Source organism: Nyctibius grandis, chromosome 6, assembly GCF_013368605.1.
Source record: "Nyctibius grandis isolate bNycGra1 chromosome 6, bNycGra1.pri, whole genome shotgun sequence".
NCBI classification, from domain to species: domain Eukaryota; kingdom Metazoa; phylum Chordata; class Aves; order Nyctibiiformes; family Nyctibiidae; genus Nyctibius; species Nyctibius grandis.
Genome location: NC_090663.1, coordinates 70,897,735 through 70,921,855, shown reverse-complemented (window position 1 = coordinate 70,921,855; position 24,121 = coordinate 70,897,735). Strand labels below are relative to the sequence as shown.

At 44.1% G+C, this 24,121-nt stretch overlaps 1 protein-coding gene across 3 annotated transcripts in view; it reads right to left on the bottom strand.

The window, feature by feature from the left end:
- Positions 1–24,121, bottom strand: part of NR3C2 (nuclear receptor subfamily 3 group C member 2) — a 218,602-nt gene that overhangs the window by 6,672 nt on the left and 187,809 nt on the right. For all 3 annotated transcript variants that reach the window (XM_068402663.1, XM_068402662.1, XM_068402661.1), the window contains 2 exons: positions 12,917–13,047; positions 8,039–8,196 (listed from right to left, as the gene is read on the bottom strand). In XM_068402663.1, coding sequence (XP_068258764.1) covers positions 8,039–8,196; positions 12,917–13,047 — 289 coding nt within the window. The remainder of the gene's footprint in view (positions 1–8,038; positions 8,197–12,916; positions 13,048–24,121) is intronic.

Below are 24,121 nucleotides of genomic sequence, written 5' to 3'. Positions count from 1 at the left end.
CTTGGGTTTGGAGCCTTAAGGATAATATATATTCTATATCTATTTAGTCTGCTTAAACTGCTGTTCCTCTCTTTCGTAAGCAAAGTCATCAACTTTAACATACATGACAATAATCAACCACTTTAAGAAAACAAGAGTATTAGGAAGCACACCACGTGTGTCACAAGGAACACAGGACTGTGGTCAGGATCTTTTTTAACTGCAGCCTTAAAAGCTGTGTGGCTTTTGGGGCTGGGGAAGTAGTTCTAGCACTAATTTAAAACAAAGAGGAATGAATGTGGGAGAATCAAAGGCCAACTCAGAGGTACTAAAATGTAAACACTATGGTAAGGTCAGCTAGAGAAGGCTGCGAGACCGAGAACTGAGCCACGAGCAGTGCTCTTTTCTGCAGACGTTCTCATACGTTTTCAAAGGTACCATCCTCCCCCGCCAGCCCAGCAGCCTTGGCATGAAGATGCACTGAAGGGATGAAAAATTCAGGTTCCACAGGCAACGTTAATGCTGAAATTTGAGTACCGGCCTCTGCATCCCAAGCAACATTCGTCTGATAGAGTTTTGATTTATAACAGGTAAATAATTTAGCTAGTCTGTTGCTTTAAAAGAGAAGTTCCCTCTCCAGTAAGGAAATGAAAAAGTTTGCTTTCTTCTGTGACACCCAAGCTCTGTCACTGCAGTGACAGTGCCTGATACACCACAGGTTACAAGTGAGGTAACACAAGCTATCCAGCACTTGTAGATTTGGCTTATGAATTTTCTAGATCAAATCGACTTTGGATTGTTCTTCAAAGGCTTGTAAAATCCCTGTGCTCTAAGAACTCCCGACTACGTTTTACCTGACTGCTTTTACCCTCTATTTCTGGTAGTTTATATTGGAAATGCTGACACCTCCTCCAGCACAGCAGGGCGAAAGGCAACTCTAATGAAGCAGCGTTAATGAAAGCACTGCTGTTTTCACAAGCGGTGCAACAGTGACTAGAAACGTATTTACTTTTACAATCTCCAATTATTTCAGCTACCGGAGCACCCTTCTGAAGAGTTACAGCTTAGCAGAGCGCAGACAGCGCAGTTAAGGCCACAACTAAAGTCATTCCCATTTCCTCTGGATGCAACCAGGACATCCTTCTTACCGCTTTAGTAGGTACTTGTTCAGCTCTCTTTGGAGCTGGCAATAAAACACGTCTCGGCACCTTTGACGGCACTGCAAGACTCCCTCTGCATGTGGTGGCATCGGGCCAGTGCTGGGGGACAGGAGCTTGGGTACCGCCTGCTCCCGGCGGGCAGTGCCGGGCTTTGCCCAGCTGGGTCCTGGGCATCTCCCAGAATGGAGACTGCAGCCTCTCCGGGCTGATACCCGGACAAATATGACTAAGTTAAATAGTATGAGCTGGGTTTCAGGGATGCAGACACACAGGTCAGAATTATCATGCCCACGTCACCCAGACCCCTGTAAGACACGGCAGCTCTTCTGCCGGCAAGTGGATCAGCTGTAAGCTATAACCCCTCACCCTTCAGTCATTAACAAAGCTTTCTCTCACCACTACCCTACAGAGTGTGTGCTGCGTTTAAACATCTTCAAGGCTACAGCAGTCTTAGTAATTCTGAGATTTTTACCTAATCAATCTTTGTATTTGTATGCTGCATTAACCACCTCAGAAACAGGAATATTAATCAAACATCATTTTCTGTTATTAGGGTGGGGTTTCCATAAAATGGACTTTTTCACCCATACTCTTCTTCATAATTAAAGAAATTAATCTTTTAATGAAGTCCCTGAAGTTAATACAGTTACACTGACCTTCGAGCACTTGCAGAATTTTTACAGCAAAAAGAATTTATTTTAGTTTGGCAATCTCGTGATGCCCCCGTGTTTCCAGAAACGGTAAGAACTGTCTGATTCACAAGGGTGCACGTTTCTATGCTCACTTAGTTTTCTGACTTCAAAATCTCTCTCAGTCTTCAAGTGTGGTACTAAAGCCCACAGTCACTTCTCTATCAGGAGCATCTTTGCGATTAAGCCTACTGATACAGCAATTAAGACAGCAGTAGGGTAACAACACAATGCTGAGTAATTTCTTCCTATTATTAGCTACAGCTATTACTGTCAGAAACCTCAGTATTCTCATATAATAATGACACTCCAAAAACTTTCTCTGTCCCTTTCAGGAATGGGTCTCTGCCCATTTCCTACAGAGCACAGAGCAGGTGTGTGTTGGGAGGAGGCAACTTTGCAACTCTACACGATGCGACTGCGCAGCCTCAGTGACTACCTGCACCGAGCCAGGCTCCCTGAAGGAACGAGCTGCTGCCCAGCAGCTGAGTAGTGGTATTTCGCTTCTTGCTTTCAAAACTCGCGTGTTTCAAACTGGGCAGGAGTCAGGAGCCTGCTGCCCTGCTAAAGTAGGACGCAGCAGCAGAGGCCAGCAGCCTCCTTTCCCCCGGGCAGCAAAGAGCCCTGGGTGAGTTTGGGACTATTGCAACCTCCTGCTTTTTCCCTTTCACACAGTGGATACAAAGCTCCTGCTTCACAACTGGTAAGGTTAAGGAAAACCATTGCCAGCCAGGTCTTGATTATTCCATTACCATTATATTCCCTTTTGCTCCCAGTCCTATGAAAATCCCATGATATAAATTAATTATTACTCTGAGGGCTCAGGAAATAAATTATTCCCCCCCGGGATGGCTCACAGGCTGATTCTCAGAGGTACAGATGTCCTTGGTGCCACAGTGGCTAATTCCAAGCTGCTCATGAAATCTTCAACTCTAAACCCAAAGAGCAAAACCTCCCAAAAACATGGGGAAAACGAGGTGAGACCAAGGATAAAGCCTCTGATTACATCTATGCAGGGGGTAAAAGGTGGATAAAATGCGTATGGATTAGGCACTAACAGTATCTGACCAGAGCAAATGTGGAACCTAGTTCTGCCTGCACAGGTGCATTTATCTGATTTAGGAAATGCACTCATTTCTTCGGGTTTTCTTCATAAACACGTGCGCACCGAAACCACAGCACTTGACACCTGGACGTGACATGGAGGAACCTGAGTTGAGCTCATTTTGTATGCTTGGAGGATTCATGCAAACCCACGGTATCACACACCAATGAAGCATCCTCAGCCCTTGGCCAGGGTAAATTTTGAGCCAAGTCTCCCTTGCTCTTCTGTCAACAGTAGCAGGGTTCTGCCCTCCTTCAACAAACACCTACTAACGTGAAGCAGAAGAGATCAACCATCACAAACTGAGCAAGACGACCCTCAGAGTAACCCCTGTCTACATTAAGAAGCTGGGAATCAATTTCTCACTGGACAGACGCATATTAGCTGCTGCAACATGTACCCATGCGCACTCTTACATCGCTGCTACTTTTGTAGGGCCACACCAGGAGCAGGGACGGGATCTAGCCTCTGAGTAAACAGAGGAAATGCCTAGTCTGAGAATTCAGGCACTGGGACTAAAATAAAGCTTCAAACAGCTCATCAACTGTGGGACACAACTTTGGAAGATTAGGAGCAAGAGAGTAAGTGCACCCAAAGGTGTTGGTAAGAGCTGAGGGGCTCATCTGCGGCTTCGCATTTGTGGGATTAAGCACCTGCAGAGGCACATTTGCATCCACCGCAGCACGCCCTGCAAACCTGCCCCTCGAGGATCCGTGCCCTCTTCCCCGCTGTCAGCTTTTTCAGTAAGTGTAATCCTGGCGCTCTCAGCCTATGGAAAGATCCACCTCAGCTATAAAGTATTCCCTTCAGGAACCATAAAAAATTAATTATTCAGCAGCACGAGCCTTAAAGAATTTATTTTTGTTTGGCAGAAAATATCAACAAGCAAATGACAGTGCAGTGCTCTACCTTGCCAAGACAAGGGGAAGGTTCACATTAGGGTTTAATGTCATGGCATCAAGACAAAAGCCCTCTTAACTCAACGTCTGTTTAGTATCAGACAGATTGAAACCAAATTCGGCTTTTGTTCTGCAAACCGCCTAACCATACACTACACTCTCCATATGCAATGAGGCTTGCCATGCAAGACGCAACCCTCCCTGCCAAAGCCAACAGGAGATGTTGAGGAGGATCCAAATGAAGTTTTTGATACCATGTGCAGTGCATCTGTTTCTAATGTTCCTGCATGCCATTTGTCTGATCACATAATGCAGTTCACCTACATCCAAGTGCTACATATGCATCTCTCCCTGAAATGCCCATGGCCATTCCTGGGCACAAGACCGAAATCTTTACATCCTGCGTAGATAGGTTGCTTGTCCTTGCTACGCTATGGTTCTCAACAAGTCACGCTGCTTTGTGAAATGATGCACGCAGGCCAGCCACAACACTAGAAATACAATCCCTACAGGAAGGAAACAGAATCACAGAATCATTTTGGTTGGAAAGGACCTTTAAGATCATCAAGTCCAACCATTAACCCAGCACTGCCAAGTCCACCACTAAACCATGTCCCTAAGCACCACATTTGCATGTCTTTTAAATACCTCCAGGGATGGTGACTCCACCACTTCCCTGGGCAGCCTGTTTCAATGCTTGACAACCCTTTTGGTAAAGAAATGTTTCCTGATAACCAATCTAAACCTCCCCTGGTGCAACTTGAGGCCATTTCCTCTTGTCTTATTGCGTGTTACCTGGGAGAAGAGACAAACCCCCACCTCGCTACAACCTCCTTTCAGGTAGTTGTAGAGAGCAATAAGGTCTCCCCTCAGCCTCCTTTTCTCCAGACTAAACAACCCCAGCTCCCTCAGCCACCCCTCATCAGACTTGTTCTCTAGACCCTTCACCAGCTTCGTTGCCCTTCTTTGGATTCGCAAATATGTAGGTTACGGTGCTGCCCTCAACGCTCCCAGAAGATACCCATGCTGGGGTCCATCCACACGAGCAAGGCTGAGCCATAGCACAATAGCCAGTAAATGGCCACCACCTACTCCTCTCCACAGTCTTGCACTGAGGGAGAGGACGGGCGCGCTCTGTAACCAGACTGACGTTGTCGGCCAGCGCCTTCTCTATCAGCAACCGCTGCTTCCACCCGGCATCATGCAAATAAAGAGCATTTCGGTGCATGGCAGCAGCAACGCAAACTACGCGGCAGCCTGCGGGCACGCTCCGAAGGCCGAGGGCAGGTGTGCGCACGCACCGGCGTAAAACTGTTTTTATCTTGTCTTCTCGGGATGGATTTCGATCCCCTATTTTTCGGTTGCACTTTTGGTGCTTTGAGGCTTTATGGATCATTAAATAAAGCTGCTGATATTTTCAAATACGTAAGTGCCTACCTGGCCTTCTTGAAAATTTCTTTTTTTCCTCACCTCGGCACTTTTCTACCTGCCCATATGCTCACTGTGTGGATGAATGATTTAGCATACTGAGCAATGTAAAACCATCTTGTTTGGGTTTTTATTTTCTTCCTCATATTATATAAGCCAAGCAGACTGTAATTTGAGATTCCCATGTGCTTTATTTCACATAGTCCTCAGAAAGACTGCTTAAAAATGAGGTCGATGAAAGCGAGTGTGAAGGTGCAAAGGAGCAGTGTTTTTTTTATTGTTCATCTCTACACTCAGGTGAAGCAAACTCCACAAATGACGAGATGCTGCTTTGCTCTGATGGAAAAGCTGGAGGCAGCAGGAGGGCTGCATAAGCATGAATTCTGCACCAGCCCCTTCGGGCTTGCGCTGCAAATGCCAACGCTGTGGCTACAGCATGTGAACGTGGGGCCTCAGCTCCAGTTAGACTGCTCAGCACCAAATGTATTCTGACCCTCCAAAATTATAATGGAGTCAGTTAAAAATACAGAGGTGACAGCTGAAAAAGTGTGCCTTCTACACTAAGGAATCGAGCAGAAAATTTGCATTTACGTCGATAGAACGGAGAAATTCTGCACTAACAGGCAGTGGGGGGAGAAGAGTAATTCTCACTTCTCATTAATATTATCACCACTCTAAATTTGTTCTGATGGATTTCAAAAACTAAAAAGCAAAAAAAGTCAGTTTTAAAGAGAAAAAATAAACAAGTGCCTTTGTTGAACAAGTCTCCAATATTGTCTCTGAAAGGCAGCACTGTTGTGCAGACAACTGACCTTTCTGATGGAGAATGCTGACAATGGGACTTTCATTAAAAAGTCCTTTGTAAGAAAGTGCTCTGTTAAAACAAAAGTGATGTAAAAATAGCTTAATTAAAAATTAAAATAAAATGCAAGAGCAGTCTGCTTCCTTTGGTTAGTTCAGCTCCCAATATTTAATACTGTGTCTTGGAAAATGTCTGTAGGACACGGTAGCGTTCTCAGTAAGCGTGAGTCTATCATCCAGTCACCTTAATCACACAAACACAGCCATTTAAATAACAAATCATAGACGCTGCCTATTCTGAAGAGGATTCGAGAACTCCATAAATGCAGGGGTTTGTTATGCTGCCCTGAGCTTCAGATGTGAGTATCTTGCAAATGATTTTATCACCCATCCCCTTTTCTTTCCACTGAAACACTACAACTTCCTTTGCTGGCACGGAGCAAGTGAAACCTGATCTCTGAAGAATGAGCTATTACTGCAGTACTAATAATACTCTCCCTGCCTCCCACTAAGATTTGCAATGTTTTAATGAACAACAGAACAATATTTGAAAAATAATTCCATATGTACATTCTGTAAACAGACCTCAGGCTCTTATACAGCTCTGACCTGAAGTGCACTGTACTGTACTGTGTCTACAAAAATGAGATGTAAGTTGAGTACAAAGAAGAACATTTATATGCAGGCTCTGAAAGCAAGTGCTGTAGGTTCTTCATGCAGCAAAGTTACTTCCCTGCCCACCCAGGGTGGAGTAGGACAGTTTTCTCCTTTGCTGCAGCTTACCAGTTTTTACTGGGAGGCGACCAGCGTGTGCTGGTGCTGCTGGGCTTCAGCCTCTGCTCGCAGACCCCTCCACTCCTGTACCCAAACATGACTAAAGGTTGCTCTCACTGGCCACACGAGTCTCCCGTTGCTGCATCGTGGCGCAGCTTCAGAGAGGTCGGGCACCAGCCCTGCTGGCCCCGGGCAAGGGGCTGGTGCCCAGGGCACTCTCGGGGCACTGGGGAAGACCCCTCAGCTTGAGGAGACCATTACAGCTGGGTCACTGGCTTCCTCTGTGGGGACTCCAAGCTCCATTACAGAGAGCACGGACATACACCCCTGCTGCTGCTCAAAGCATCTGGAGAGGTAAATCTCTGCACTTACTATTTTACTGGCTAGAACCAGGTTGCTCCCAACTCAACAGTTCAACGTTACAGATACACCTTCTGAAATCATGAGCTGGTCCCATGCACTAGGCACCTACCACAACCCTTCGGAGTTACTCTAGGCTGAGGCACCAACAGCTTAGGTGTTTTGGGACTAAACTTTTAGTTTTCCATGTCATTCATCACATCTCACACCTGATACGTGTAAAACAAACACTTCGCACTGGAATGAGACAGGGCGGTAGAAATAACCTAACAATACTGTGAACCTGATACTTGAAAAGCTCAAATAAAGCTTCAAATACCCAAGATGGCTCCGAGATCTTAATACATCTTTTAAAAGTCATCATTATTACAATCCCAACTGTAAAAAATCACCAAATTAATTCAACATTTATTAGCACATCAGGCACGTGAGATTCATGACACACTAAACTGGCACCCTTCATTGAGAAGCAACTTGCGGGATACTCTGCATGGCACACTCACGCTGTGTCTAACTTAGGGTCACAGCTAACATCACCTCTCCTGCTGAAGAGCCTCTGACCCCACTAATAGCTCTACTGACCTTAAGCGAATCATTGGAGGAACACACTACCATTTAACATAGGAGAAAGGCAGCAGGACCCAGCCCTTAATGACTTATATTTTCTTGTTTTACTTGGCAGTTGTCCTTAAATTAATCTAATAACTTCTCTCAGATGTTCCTTTAAAAAGAATTTAAATTTTTTTTTCTCCCTGTTAGTTAACACAATTAAAGACTGCTGGTTTACCTTAATGGAGAAATTTTTGCTTAACTTGTCTGCACTCCCTGAGGAGTTATACTTACATCATGCATGGAGTCAAGAAGTTTAGTCAGTTGGTAGAATCTCTGCCAGCTTTGCCCAGAGTTACTTGGACACTTAGTTACCATCTTCTTTAGTTCTTTAATGTAATTTGCCCTCATTTCTTCAAATGCAGCTTGGCTTTTGAGACCATCCTTGGGAACTGTCATTGAAAAGACAGTCTTACATTAATATTAACTGTATTGCTTATTCTTTTGATGTGCATACTTAAAAAGTCACACTAGTTAATGGATGAAAGAATTAAATTTTTAAGCAAAGTCCATAACTTTACAGACATTGGTAAGGAATCAACAACATCACACAGATTTTCAAGTGATTCAAGCATCCTCTCCAGATCTGGGATGGCAGAAGCCGTGGCAGAGGACAAGATAACATCTCAGAAATACGACACATGCTAGCCTCATTCTGAAACTGTTTTTAATACAACCAAACCACACACACAGACAAAAAAGAAAAGGCAGATGGATCAAATATATTTTTTTAGAAGTTGAAGACATGATTTATCATTCTTGAATGATTCCTCACACTTGGCAGAGAAGGGGAACGTACAGAATTACAGCTGTTATGTGCAGAAATGCTAGATCAAGTGACACGTTTTTATGCCATCAAGTAACATCTTAAATTTCTTTGAATGTTAGTAAGCATCTGCATAACACCTAGAACAAACAGAGCCATTATTCTGCATGAAACAGAAGGCTGTTTTCCAAGCAGGCACCCTGACCCAGTGTTTGACCACGACATATAGTTGCAAGCATTTCTAGTGTCCTATCAAAGTTCCCATCTGCCAGAGGGATCACTTCACAAATGGGCTAAGAGTAGAGTTTTCTGATTCTTTTTACTGTGACTGGTATCAGCAAGGCTGATTACAAAAGCAAATACACTGTTTCTTTACAGACTGCAAATACCCTTGCACTCCAGAAGGTTCTGCCCCAAACAGGAATGGCTTATAGGATCAGACCTCAAGGAAAACCCCAAAGAAGTTATTAACAACATTACACAAAATGTTCTGGTGTTTTAATACCTGGATTGGTTGAATACTGTTTGTCTCTGTTTAGCCCGCACCCAGGGCTAAACAATAACCAGTTGTTCTATCACCCAAGACCCCTTCCCAACTGAGAAAGGGAATTGGGAAAAGGAGGGAGACTCATGGGTTGAAATTTAAAGAGATTTAATAAAATAATAGAACCAATATCAATACTAATATGAAAGACACAAAGTTATACTTAGCTCATAGAGTGGTGGCAAGTCCCTCCAGAGATAGTAACCATTGAGAAGAGAAGAGAGGAGAGGAGAAGGAGAAAGAGGGAGAGGAGAGCAGAGCAAAAAACCTCTCCCATCCCCAGCAGCTTTCCCATTTATAGTGAACCTGATGTTAATGTTACAGAAAACACCTGTGGGCCAGCCTGGGGCAGCTCCCCTGGCTTTCACTGCCAACGGCCTTGATCACCATACCATGGCTGGCCACAAACTGAAATAAAATATAACAGAAAATCGATTCTATAAATTTTACCCCTGCAAAACCGGGACGCTGTTTAACTGTCAAATATTTTTCTACTCTGCATCTCTTAATGCTAGTCCACAGAAGGAAAATAAAATAAACTCACTCCTGTGCAGTGTAGTATTTCCCAAGCAAGCCAGAAAGCTATGTCAGAATAAGCTAAATGGGAAGTTGCTTATTAAAAAAGGAAAAGAGAGGTGATCTTCCAATTTAACTTACCCTGACTTAACATCTTGACAGAAATGTCTTGTTCATCCATTCCCTCCTCTTTGAAATCCTGTGAACTGCCTTCTATCCCACTGCAATCACATCTTAACCATCTAACAACTGCCCAAATGGCTCCAGAATAGAAGCTTTAAGAAAAAGCACCAGCATCTATCTATCACCAGTATCTACCAGAGCAATTTAGCAATGGAAAACAAGGAGGAGCTCTACCACCACATGAGCAGCAAGGACTTGTGACCATCAGGTGCTGGAAGGGGGCACAAGGAGGAATCTTTAGAAAAAGCCTGTGAGGTAACACACCAACCTGCCTACCATTTGGTAAATGTTATATATTTCTATTATATAAACATAATATTTGATTTTTAAATTCTAGCTGCCAAATCTCTCAGTCAGTCAGCTGACAGATAGAAGAAACTATGTGGAACAGATGTACAAATTCAGTTCAAGCTGAATGAATACAGAGACACCAATCAAGACGAATAAAGCCATCAGAGTGTACTGTGGCCCTTACACAAAATGCATGGGCTGTACAGTTCCTTTAACATTTACAGGCCTTTATTCCTACATGCTGCTTAAGGACTGTTAGAGCCACTCTTTCTTTGTCCACTACTATGTATTTTACTTCTGTCTCAAAATTATTATACCATCACCCCAGCCAGATTATTAAGAAAGAAAGACCACAAATAAAAAGAACTCAAGCAAAACATGAAATTCTGGAGGTTTGCCCAGTGTTTCTGATTTTACTTATTAAATGCAGCAATGCTTTTGGCAAGCTCCCAAAATCTATGGTCTGTGGAAAGCAGGAAAACAATTGAGTTGTAATGTGTGGTTTCTTCCACATGTAAATGGAGTGAAACTTCCTTGATGTGGTCATCATGAAAGTTTCAGAATAACTTGTACTCTGCTCATCACACAATTCGATAAAAAAAAATAAATGAAAACAAACCTGGTGTTTTCTGTCATTAGGTTGTATCAAGGTGCAATCATTCGAAACCAGGTTTGCTGCCCTTCACGTGACACCTTCTGGGTTTTATCACTGTCCTAATTTCCATTTCACTCTCCCCTCTCTCTCTAACATAAATACCCTGATTCTCCCCAAATAAACTATTTTTAGTAGGTTTTCTAGTGACCATGGTGTGCGTTTCAAAGGGACCCAGCTAGGTGAAGTTAATTGTCCAGGCTGATCTTGCCTAACAGGTTCTTGCAATAACTCAAAGTAATTAGTTAACACTCTCAAGAGAGCAGAATAATAAATACCTAGCTTAAAGAAATTTTGCTATGTTTTTAGAATGCCTTTAGGCTCTTTTTCTAAAGATTCTCCCCCTTTAGGGCTGATTAAAAAGTACCAGAGCCAGATCTCCAGCCCAGACACTCTCAAGAACATATTGGGAGCTAGACCCACCCCCTCCGAGCACATCCACGTTAAGCGCTGCTAGTTGCTTCTGGAAAGACCAGGAATGACAACCTTCAAGAAAGCCCATTTACCCGCCAGGGCTACCCTGAAGCTATCAGCTCCCCACAGTCCCAGTTTCACCAGCAGATCATCTCCTCGAACCCTCTGTGGAGCAGGACATGGGGTCAGACCCCACAGGCAGGGACACAAAGCACTCCCCAACCAGCGTCGCCTCTCCCTGTCCCGGGGAGCTGGAACAGCTTCAATGGGAGGGAGATAGCTGAGCCCGGAACTGCAGCTTCACGTCCTCCTTCAAGGGCAAGTACTTTAACCACAGAGCTCCCGGTTGGGTGGGACGGGCGAGGTCTGAACGAAAGGCACCGCAGATGGGGAGAAAGTGCCCATCCCACCACCTTGCCTGAAGGGGTTGCCGCTTGGCTTTGCTGAATGCTGCAAATCCCTGCGTAAGCACCTAACTCTGCCTGCAGCCAACGTGCCCGCGCCATGACTGGGGACCTGGGAGGCTCCTGGGTGTCTAAATCTGCCACTGCATCAGCCCAGTCTAGGTCCTTTAGTGGTTTCGGCAATAAGTGCCTTCCAGTGCTGCACAACTAACGCCTGTCGCTTGCCATCTGTTTCTTCTCTCAGCTTGCTGGGGCAGAAGATGGGGTGATGGGAGAAGACAGCAAGATCTCAAAGGGCACGCTGGGCTCTGCTCGCCACCACATGGGGAGACGCTCGGTGCAGCACGAGCCCAGGCAGCTCCCGGCCCCTGCAGCCTCGGGCATGGGTCCTGCCGCCGACAGCTTGCAAATGAAAGCCAGAATAAGCACAGCAGCCCCTTTGATCTCCCGCTCCTCCTCTCCCCGTGCAATGCCCCCACATCCAGCCTCCTTCTGCCGGGGGAATTCTTGCCCGGTGAGTTCACTGAAGTGACATCACGAACGCCCACCAATCGAGCTGATGCGTTATCTCATCATGATGTCACCGAGTGGATCCCACAAAAAGCGGCATGATTATATAGAAGAAAGTTTGTTTACAGGTAATGGGCTTTTTCATCAAGACTGGTGGAAAAGCAATGTACAAACTGCCTGTTGTATTTATACAGTTGTACTGGGATGGGAGTTTTTCAATATTTTCAGTAAGATAAGATCAAGAGATCTGCTAATTACTACACAGTGCTGTAACAAACACCAAGATGTAATTTTGTATCTTAGAAACACTCAAAGGATGACACACTAGAGAAAAATAAAGTGTGCACTGATTTATTAAACTTTCAGAGCCCTGTAAAAGGGCTTACCATTCCCAATTCACGTGGCATTGGAAAATAACCCATTTTGCAGTACAGACAAGATACATCTTCTGATCTTGAAGGTGACGTTAAGTCACCCAGACTAGTGGCTTTGAGTGTTGAGTGGGGATTTCTCCTCAGTCCCTGCAGCTGTTGCAGCTTCTTGGCACGCCTGGCCGACTCAAGAGTTTCCCATACAGAGAGGGGGGCCAAAGCCCCTTGTCCGGCCACTCCTGTCCTTCCAATGCACATGACACATTCAAACTGCAAAGACACTTCCTGTGCTAACGGAGAGTGAGATGTGTCTTATAAACCCTAAGACATAAAACCAGGCTTATGCCTGCGGCCCTGCTGGAAACAATTTGGGTCTTCTGTCACATTAGTTAAAATCACTGCACCTCTTTGTGAACTGGAATATTTTCAAGTATTCCCATGTAACCATGAATCTAACTTACCTGTGCTTAACAGCAGCAAAACTTTCATTATAGTGTACTCCTCAAAGCTAAGCTGCAAGCGAACAAACTGCAGACTGATCTGGTGCATCCCCTGGCAAAGTTCAAACATAGCAGACTGGCGCATCCGTTCCCTGCAAAGAGAAAGAAACAAAATCCAGAGGGTAAATACGGGAGAGCGCAACGTGCACGGGGCAGCCCACGCGTAAGGAAAGCAGGGTGCAACCTGGAGACCGAGCGCTGGTTGCAGAGGTCAGTAAGACACCCCGCAGCTGCAAAGTTCAGGTTAGGTAGGTGAGCTGGGGACCACGGAGATGAAGCCGGAGCCCTGCCAGCCCCAGAGGGCTTCTTGGTCCCCATGCTCCCGGGCTGGCAGAAAAAGCCACCGCCTGTGAGCTCTGGGGGACCTGGGCATCCCCTTGCTCAGCTCCTGCACTAGCTGCAATGGGTGGCTGAGTTCACTTCACTACCTGGCAGACCACAGGCAGCGTTAATATCTACCCCCCTAAAAGGAACAGAAACAAATGTAATTTGAGTTTTTTACACTGACGATGTTAATGAACGGCAAAAATATTTTAAAATGTCTTTGAATTGTCAGCGTTCATTCAACTCTGCCTTGGCTGACAGAAATGAGCATGCCGAAGGGGTCAGAACCGGTGCAACAGGGGAACCTACACCCATTGCATACACATTTAAAATGACACATCCCCCAGCAGTTGACGTACAGGTGGAAACAGGTTTCAGAAATGTCTGGAGCTGGGGGAAAGGACGGCCAAGGAGGACTGACAGCCTCACACCTGTAGCCCACACCACCCTGGCCCCAGCCCAGCAGCCTCCAACAACGGGAAAACCCATGGCAAAGAGCTCTGCTGCCCACTGTGCCCAGTCAGTTCCACAAGCCAGCATGGCCCTGGGATCAGGGATTTCCACCGTGCCAGCAGACATCTTGACTTTTCTCATCCTGAGTAACACAGTCCCGTGAAAATACGGCTGGCAGCTCTGGAAAACGGGGAAGTGGTTTAACAAAAATAAAATAAAATGCATGACTCTGTGTTACTGCCTTTATGTCTACTGAGGAGTCTGAAGTTAAGAAACAATTGGGATGACCGCTGCCTCAGCCAGAAGCACTTCTGCGTCCTTCCCAAGTAACCTCCATTTCAAAATCTCTGATTACTACTTTTCCTGAAATGCAACAGGTCTAGCTCCGAGGATGAACGTGTAGGAACAATAAGGAGAAATGATTTCCCACTCGCTGAAGTTCTTGTTAATATACTACATTGGACCTCCTACGAGGAATTATTAGTGAAATTGTTGCAACAATTCTCTTATTCAAACACTGTAACATTCAAAAATTCTGTATTTTTTTTCCCCGAAATAATAACCTAAAATAGTCTGGAATAAAGGAGTATATAATAAGATGATCTTGTTCATTAATACAGATTTTTGCCTGCTAAATCATAAAATAGTAAGGATACATGACTTGTATCCAGTTTACTCTTTTTTTTTTTTTTTTCTTTAAATATACTTCGATACATTTCCCTTCAGACCCTATTTCTTTTCTCTTAGGCAACCCCAGGCTAACCTGTCCTGCACAAGTTTCAGGCAGAATTAGTCAGGACTTTACTACACTTCCAAAGCCGCTGTCTCAAACCACAAAAGCTACAGCGAAGAGTCACTGAGAATTGCCTGGCTCGTTTTGAAACTACGATGTACATGCGGGTATTTAGACGAGGTGCTATAATTGTTCAGTGACCACTACTTTTTTTTTTTTTTTAAATTGCTCAACAACAATTGTCTGTATTTCTTCAAATTTTTTTTTTCACATAATTGGGGAATTGGATGAAGTACAGCTAATTATTTTAACCAAGCAACTGCCTTTTCAAATATACAAATTGGCTGGTGAAAGAGGAGAATCATACTGTGTGCAAACAAAGACTGACGTAATCTTCCTGGTGTTTTATTTCACTACTGCCAGAGCAGATTTTATTTTCCTCCTTAATACTAATAAAGCAGACTCCCCATTGTTATATGGGCTCTGCACTTTTCCCCTGCTCCACCCTCTTCTTGAGACTAAGAACTTCCAGTTTCTTTCTTTTTTCTTCTTTTTTTTTTTTTAATTTAATAGTAGTAGTAATGCCATGTTTATTTATTTTTGTTATGCGTCGTGGACTGCAGGGAAGAAAACAAATAGAGGAAAATAGTCTTTGAATGCTTTGGACAGTGACTGAAATACCACTTGGCCCTCTGTTTGAGAAGAGCAGCCTCCGCTGCTGGATGCACACAGGCACAGGCACACCAGCCCCGTCGCGCGCTGCAGAGGACTTACAGACGCCACTTGCACGCTCAACGCCGGTCTTGTGCTATGAACGCTCACAGAGTGACCCTGAGCAACTAGGATCGGGTGAAACAGAAAAGGATCTGCAGAATTAAAAGACGCCAGATGCACGCAAACAGTCATTTCTGAAGCTGCTGTGCCTGGGGTCCTGCTGCAGCCCCGGGTCTGCCTGAGGCTGGTGGCCACCGTCCATGGCTTGCGGCCAACCCAGCACAGCAGCACCTGGATCTCCTCGACGTTTGGACGTGCCCTTAGCATGGATGAGCGAGTGTGCCAGGGATGGGGCTCCTTCACGTTTGGCCACTGCATGACTCTGCCTACCACCCTTTGGGGACATCACTGTAAACCAGCCCAAAATCCTCCTGCCTGACAGGCTGTTATTGCCGAGAGACTAAACGGCTGCAGACACCTCTGAGCTGACCCAGAGACAGATGGGGAAAAAGACCCTGAAACCCCAGACAGTGACCTCCCTTGTCTCTGCTCCTGCTCCCCTCCCTCTTCCCAAAATTACCAAATCCAGATCCACGACACAGATAATGGTGGCTCCTAATGGACCTCTCCCAGGAGGCTCAGAGGGATACGTACTGAAGTTGAAATGCAAATGATTAATAAGGGACATTTGTATTTAACAAAATACATTTTAAGGTATATCTCAGACTGCTAAAGACTAGCAGGATTCATAACAAGAACAGTCTATTATGCCCATTATTACTTTTGCAAGACACCAAAGTCAGTTTCTCCAGTGTCAGAACACAAAGCAGCTGCCACCATCCCTGCCTGCGTTTGACCTCCGCAGGCACGAGAAGCACCAGACCTTTCATCCGATACCACAAGCCACACAGCAAATAAAACGAAACATTTTGAGGTTTTGTCTCAAGTTTCTTACGCTTTCACTAAACAGCGTGGCAAAACACCCTCTGACAGCTCACCTAAAAGCATCCTGACTCACCCCCCTTTTTTTTTTACATTGCATTGCACTTTTTTGTGACATTTTATTTCTTATCTCTTATCTTTTTATTTGTAATTGTTTTGCTCTCATATCACTGCCTACATAGAAGAATTTTAGTAAGTTTTTTTTTTTTCTATCTTTTAAATATTTAGTCCTTTATCTACTTACAAATATTGGTCTCCCGTTTACCCTCAAGGAAAAACTGATGGCATTGTTTGTAGCGAGATAAAATTATACACAGAACTAGTTACTAAGTAGTTTATTTAACATACAGCAAACCTGTAATTTCGAATCAGTTTCCTTCCTGAAAATGAATTTAGCTGATTTATTACTTATTTACAAATTATTACTAACTACAAATTATGTTAGTTAATCATGACTGTTTAATGTAAGATAAGTATTTTGTGGGAGTGTACAGTATTCAACTTTGCATTTGACTTTTTAACCCACACAGTGCAATATATAAGCGGGTACAGAGCTTTTGGAAAATTCAGATGCTGACATCGTAGATACCCCAATACCATGAGAGCAACAAAAAAATAAAGCCATAGAAATGGCTCATATATTAAAAGAGATGGGACACACAGAAATTAGGGTATGTCAACATAACAGGAACAAAGTTATTTCTTCCTTACCAAATGCCTCATGTAAGAATAAACAATCAAGTCATCACGAATGCCATTACCACCACTGGGAAAAATTAAACCAAACTTCTTTGTTGCCTTCCTCCGCCTTTTTTTTTTCTTTTAAAAGCAGGGAGGGGAAGCAAAAACCAACCAACCAAAACCAGTTCTACCTCTGACACAGCATCTAAACTTCTCGACATGGAAAATGGAGAATGTGAAGACCTGGAATGTAAGGGCATGTATCCTTATGGGGACATTTAAGAAGGTAAGTACATTTAAGTAATAAAAGGCGTGGTGCCAAAGCTCTGAATCCGCTGTGTGGATATGCATTCAAAAGTCATGTCATTAGCTCAGTTTAGCTTAATCCTCCTTCATAACAATATGCTTCAAACTTTACACCTTAAATTAATCCATCTTAAGTTCCTCGACTGTCTCCTTACAGGCTTAATTTAACGTCCAGCTCATGTTCTGCCTGACCTTTCCTGCAGCCACGCAGGCAGGTAGAGTGGCCGCAACCAGCCCATTCCTCCCAGCTACTGCTCTGCCCAATTTCTATCTGCTCCTACAGAGCTTCTTTGGCCACAAGTACCTTGTGTTAACTGGTCACTGAGTCGCTCACCACATCCCCACTGGAACTGAACTGCTGCTGCTTTTCCCTCCTTTCCCCCAGGAGGAAGAGGACGTGGGTACCTCCGCTGGCAAAGCCCTCCAAGGCACTTCAACAGCCTCAGTGGGACGAGGTGTTTTGTTCCCGCTGTTGGGTTTCTCCCAATGAACCACAAAAAATATGAGCCTTGTTGAGACACTCCCTGGTACTTTCCTGAGTTAGTCTCCACCTTCTCCCCACTTGATCTGCGATCTCCCTCTAACGTCATGCAATCGCTATGCCCTCACCTCTCTCATCTCTGCCACCTTTATTCCCAAACTAACTCCACATCTCCTATCTTCCTTCCACGGATAGGCTGCAGGGAGACCAGCTCTGCGGTACTGGCCCAACATCTCATAGAATCATAGGTTGGAAAGGACCTTTAAGATCATCGAGTCCACCCATTAACCTAACACTGCCAAGTCCACCACTAAACCACATCCACTAACCCATGAGGATGAAACTCAGCCTGTTTCACCCTCAACATCTACCCACGGAGAGCTGAATACGCGGATGAGAAAGTGGCAATCCAACCCAGCTCTTCCCATGCCCTTGCTCTGTTGGAAGTAGCCATCCTTTTACACAGGGGCCCGCAACAAGGCAAATGGCTCGAGCAGCCAGCCAAAACAGGACTGATGCCCCAAATCACCAAGGGATGAGCCACGCAACTACAACAGAGATGTAGGATTTGAGCAGTCACATTGGGGGAGGAGAGGTGGTTTAAGGAAACTGTTTAAGACAAGGCATCCTAAGTACTAAACCAGTCATACATCTCATTAATATCCTTATGTGACCTCCACAGAAACCGAACAGCCACATCAAAAATTGTGAAACTGCAGGCACGCTGTACAGAAACAACTTGTTATGAATAAGTAACTTGTAATGTATGAAGTCATCATGAAGTCTAGTATCGTAAATCTCCTTGTTGAGGATGGAAACTGCAACTCAACTGACCGTAACCAAAAAGAGGAACCCACGCATCAAGGAATATTCACTCACAGGCGAAATTCAGCCCCAAACTAAACCTGATACCATGCTTTATTTACTTTCTCATGGATACTATTCAAAGCTGCAGCACAAGGCATCTTCCTAAATTAGACAGGGAAGCGAAGAAAGGGAAAGTTGTAGTGGGTATTTTGAAGTTTCATCAGTACTCAAGTGGCTTGCTGATAATCCCAAGAAAAACTGGGCAAAGGCATCCCCTTTCACAGCACAGAACAAATGCGCAGCTGAGTTAGTCCCTTGGCCTCTGTGGCTCAGACAAGACTTGGGAAAAGACCAAACAACACTCGTAGAAAAAGTCTGATGTCAAAGATATTATTTGTTTTTCCTGGTTTTACATTTTTTCCCCCTGTAAGAACTGTTTCCAATTTTATAATCAAGAGCCTTTCCTTTCCTAGACTTCATCCATATGAAGCCTGTCAATCATTTAAAATTATTTCAGGGAAATTCAGAAAGCACATTACACTGTAACAAAACCAAAACAAATAAACAAAAAAATGCAACCTAACAAGAAAACTTGACAAAGACCTGAAGGTCAAAGCCAGTTTGGAAACCTCAGAAAGCAAGGTATGTTTTCCACCATGCAAGAAGGGGTCAGTTTGAACTTGGCAGATAGAGGAGAGAAACACCACCAGATGCCTTTAGGGCAAGGCAGGCAAGCTGTGGATAAAGGGGGAAAAAGACCAGGGATATGGGATCGCAGAGTCCCTTGTTCAGCTGCTCCAACCATCTAATCAGAACAGCCCTTGGCCTGAATTATCTCACCTGCCTTAGGAGGGGTTCACTTGTCTGGAAAAAGTTTTGAGGTTCTTGGGGAAAGAAAAAAATAAACATATTATTGCAACAACAATTTACTCTTTCTTGAGGGAGTATTCTGCTTCAACAGCTCCATCATGAAGAATGGTGGGAACAGAACGACACTACCTGGCACGAAACTGAACCTATTCTTCCACGCAAAGGGGCAATCACTGCACTGCTTTGTGTGCAGCGGCACTGGGAAACACTGAGCATCATTCTGCTCAATGGACCATACCCAGACACTTGTTTCCCACCTTGAAGCCATTATAAACGCAACCAAAGTCAGTAGTACTGGAGCAGCATCATGAAGTTATTGCACTGATCAAAATCCAAGCCAAAATACATGCGGAATTCAGGTAAAATTCAATTATCACTTTTCATTCAGCGCTTATTTCTTATTCAGCACTTTCTAATCTCTGCTCACTCTGCAAGCCACAGCAGAAAGAGACAAAAACATACTCCCTTCAACACACTGCCTTCAACTCTTAAAGCTTTAGAGCCATCTCCTTCCAGGAAGGAAAAAATACGTGTTACCTTGCATCAGTGGCAAATGCGGGCACTCAATCCTGTTGAAATTAATGGCGTTTTGTCATCAGTTTCTACTGGAAAGAAATTTGGGTCATGCTCAGTTTTCCTTTAACTTGTCAGTAAGCCAGCAGAAATAAATACTGCATCTTTGGCACCACCAGTGACCTCCTCCTCCTACTGATAAGGCAGCAGATGCTCTCCCTAAGCAGTAAGGAATAGAGAATTCAACTACTACCCTGCAGTTGGTTAAACTGCCATAGATAAACATAGGCTGGGAATTAGGTGTTTTATCCGGGGAAGTGTTAGTCTAGAGGCAGCATAAAGGTGACAGCCTCAGACGACCACCCTGCTGCCTATACAAGCGATGGTGGATCTCAGCCAGGTTACAACATCGCAGCCCCTGGCTGCCAGCTCTATCGTGCTGCTGGAAAACACTGTCCTCATAGCAGGCCCAGGGAAAAAACTAAACCAAACCAAACCACAAAGTGGCATTGCCTCAGCCCCCAGTGACAGTCTGGGTTTTCAGCATACTCCTACAGACCTGGGCCATTTTGGCTGATACCACTGAACTGCTTGATGCAGCTATTGCCCATGTAAGCGCTCCTTCATACAGAAGCAGGCAAGTGCCAACGGTTAAAGCAAAGCTGCAAGACCTGCCACCAAATGTCACCTCAGCTCCTCCTGCTGCCCCCAAATCCCTCTGTCCTGTCCTACCTGACTTTAGCCACTACGGACAGTCAGCACTTCTCTCTGCCTAGAAGGTGGGGAGAAAAAAAACGTGTCCTATTAATCTGACACAGCAGCAAGGCCTTGGCACTACCTTATACTTTGAAAATAAGGAGGTTTTATGGCGAGATCCTCCTGCAGCAGCAGGGAATTGGCTCGAGGGTCCTGGAGATGCCTCCTGCTGCTGTGCTCCTGCAGGAATCTGACATGCAACAGCAGAAAGCTGCTCCCTGCAAGGAAGCACAGTATGCAAAAAAAAGAGAGATTTCCTGCTGTAAAAGTTGCTGAAGGAGAAGTACCTCAGTAGTGATCTCCCTCCACCAACCCTGCCACAAGAATGTGTAAACCCACCATTACCAAAGTAAAACATTTAACCCCACAACCTTCTCCCCAGGTGACTGGGATGCTGCAGACTGAGGGGTGCGTAGCTAGGAGCACTGACACTACAGCAATGACCTTGACCAGAAGAAGCTGCTGAACCCACAACAAAACAGGGATTAGATTGAGGACCACCAATACTGAACTCTGATAATGAGACAAGGAAGGTCATTTCGCATTAAAACAGATCTACAGACACAGCTGGGATTTTCAGGGCTTTAGCCACCCACACATACAAACTTGGCAATTTTTACACTGAACTTAAAGGAGTCAATTCTGAAAGTCAGTTTTCTCCCAAGAAAGTCCTCCTAGTGATCCTAGAGAATACAATGGCAGGTAACTGATACTAAGAAGTTTAGAGCTGCTTTAAAGTTTCAGCTAAGTGCCCTCCTGTTATATGCCTATCAAAGGAACTGGCAACAGCTCGTGGATAATGATTGCCAAAGGAGAGTTTCAGCTCCCAATCAGTAACAGAGAACTTGTGCTAAAATCCAACTTAATAATCATCCAGTTATGTAACTCTAAAATCCCAAGCACATCAATAGCAAAAAACCCCAAGTATCTGCTGGAATTAACAGTTAATTATGCAGTTAGCAGAATGCTGATACCAAATAGTCTCTTTTGGTTTGCATCTGCATTCCAAAAGAGACAACTCACAGTTTAAATGAGAAAATACATAATTATGCCTTTACCAAAATGCTTTTTCAATACCACATTCAATAATAAGTGATGATAATATACACATGACAATAAATACTCTTTTAAAGTTTATCAGAGAAAGATATCACCAGCCAGAAAGGTGCCCATTAGGTATTGTTTTATAATCCATTATGCCAGGGCTCACTGTCATTTGCAGTGGTTCATCAGCAAAATTACTGCGATATTCCACAGGCAGCAGCAATTCTCCTCTTGTGCCAACGACGCCTCAGAAATCAAGACTTTGCTCACGCTGTCATGAAAAGTCTGGCATTTTCTGAAGTCAACCGAGGCATGCCTTCCCCTCATACCAGTTTAGAGAAACTACTTCCTAGTTTTTCTTTTAATCTGGAAGATTAATATTTAACTCTATAGGGGAAGCAGTGAAAGGAAGCACTATGCATATGAAAGGCATTTGGAGATGCCAACAAACAGCTCATCGATGTGCAAAAAGATTAAAGCAGCACCACGTTCAGACAGACACTTGAAAGGAACAAACGTCTTCTCTATCCCAGCCCTTCCTGCCAAGGACCTCAAGAGAAGTGAAAAGACACCACTCCAAAAGGCTTGTGGATGTCCCAAAGTCATGCTGAGACAATATTAGAGAGCATAATTATGCCAAGTTAAATGTAAAATCATTGGGCAAATCTTCACGCTAAAGTCATAAAAACTAACAGTCAGACCCTTTCAAACCATCACAAGCTGGAAACCTGCCAGAACATCCACTAGGTCAACAGATGATTAGGATGAAAAAGAAGTATTTGAGAAAGATCAGGCCATAACAGAAAAGTTAACTACAATCTTTGCATCAGCGCTCTCTGTAAAGGGGTCCAGGAAGGCTCTGCACCAGCCTCCTTTTTCAGTAAGCGACTGTGAGAACTAGTTTCAGATTAATGTGTGAGTAGAAGAAGGTCTAGAAAGAAAAAAAAAAAAACAATAAAATGAATCACCAAGACCAGATGGCATCCATCCATGAGCTGTAAAGTAACTTAAATATGGAAATGCTGAACTACGAACTGTGCTGTGCAGGTTATTGCTTAAATTGCCCTCATGAAAGGTGTGGAAGGTGACAAACGGGACTGATTTCTTAAGATGGGTCTGGGAGTGGGGAGGGAGCACTCATGAGACCAGAGGCTAGTAAGTCTCATTTCTATGTGTAGCAAAACGATTAAAAGAGTCACATTAATTGATAAATAAATATGCTATAAGGGAAGAAAGTCAGCACAGCTCTGGCAAAGAGAGGTCATGTCTCACAAATTTGTAAAAGCGCTCTGACAACAGCACAAGGATGTTCTGGTCGATACAGGCAATATCTGTACATGCTTTGCACATGCCAGGTCTAGCTGAATCCCACAGCCGTATGGGGTGAGACCTAAGCAAACACCAACCCTCTCCTCCTCTGCCCTGGTTTCCACATAAAGGAAACTGGGGCATGCAGCTTGGGTATGGGCTGCAATACCGTCTGTCAGCGTGCCAGCACGGGTAATTACTGGTCTAGGACCTGCACACTGCTTTACATCAGGAGGTATGCGGGGATGCAATCATGGCAAAGTTGGATTTTAAAGCTATTAAAAAGATCTTCTGAAATCTCTTAAAGAGAGCTTAGGGATAAGCAGGAGGGCTCTTCATGGATTATTAGCAGCTTAAAAATAGGAGACCAAGAGTAATAACAAATGGACATCTCTCACAAGTAATGGAGGTTACCGGGGAAGTCTCACAGAGCTCTGCACTGGAGCCTGGGCTGAAAACTGTACTCATACATCACCTGAAAAAAATCAGACCTATGGAAGTGAGAAAGCTTGCTGATGACTCCAGATGATGAAATCAAGAGCTGTCTGTAAAAAAACTGCTGAAAAATCTTGCAAAACTGTGTGGCTGGCTGACAAAATGGAAGGTGAAAATCACTGATTGCAAGACAATGCAGACAGTATAATCATCTTCCACCACATATACAAAATAACTGGCTCAAATTAACAAACACCACACAATAGAGAGATCTAAGTATAATTTGGAACCGGTTTGAGAGGTTTCTGCCTTTTGAAAATGCTTGCTTAGTGTTCAATAATGGTCAAAAAAAGCAAAAGGTGAGAGGAGAAGAGTCAAGATCAAGACAGAAATTGTAATTTTGCTACTGCATAAACGCACTACGCTCTGAACGCAGCATGTCAGTCTGGTCTCCTCCCAAAATTAATACAATGGGCAAGCAAAAACATTGAGGGAGGAGATGAGGACGGTCAGAGGTAGCAAACAACTGATATACGAGGGGAGATTAAATAGACTAGCTGATTCTTCAGCTCATAGAAGAAATGACGGGACTTGACAGAGATCTATAAGTGATAAATGGCATACACGGGATGAAAAGGAACATATCCACTATTACTACAAACACAAGAATGAAGTAGCACTCCATTAAATTATCAGCTACCTGCTTTAGATACATCTCCAACAAACAAATATGCATAATTAAATTGCAGAAGCGACTGCCACAGAAGACTTTAGAAGTCAAGATTATAAATGTATTCAA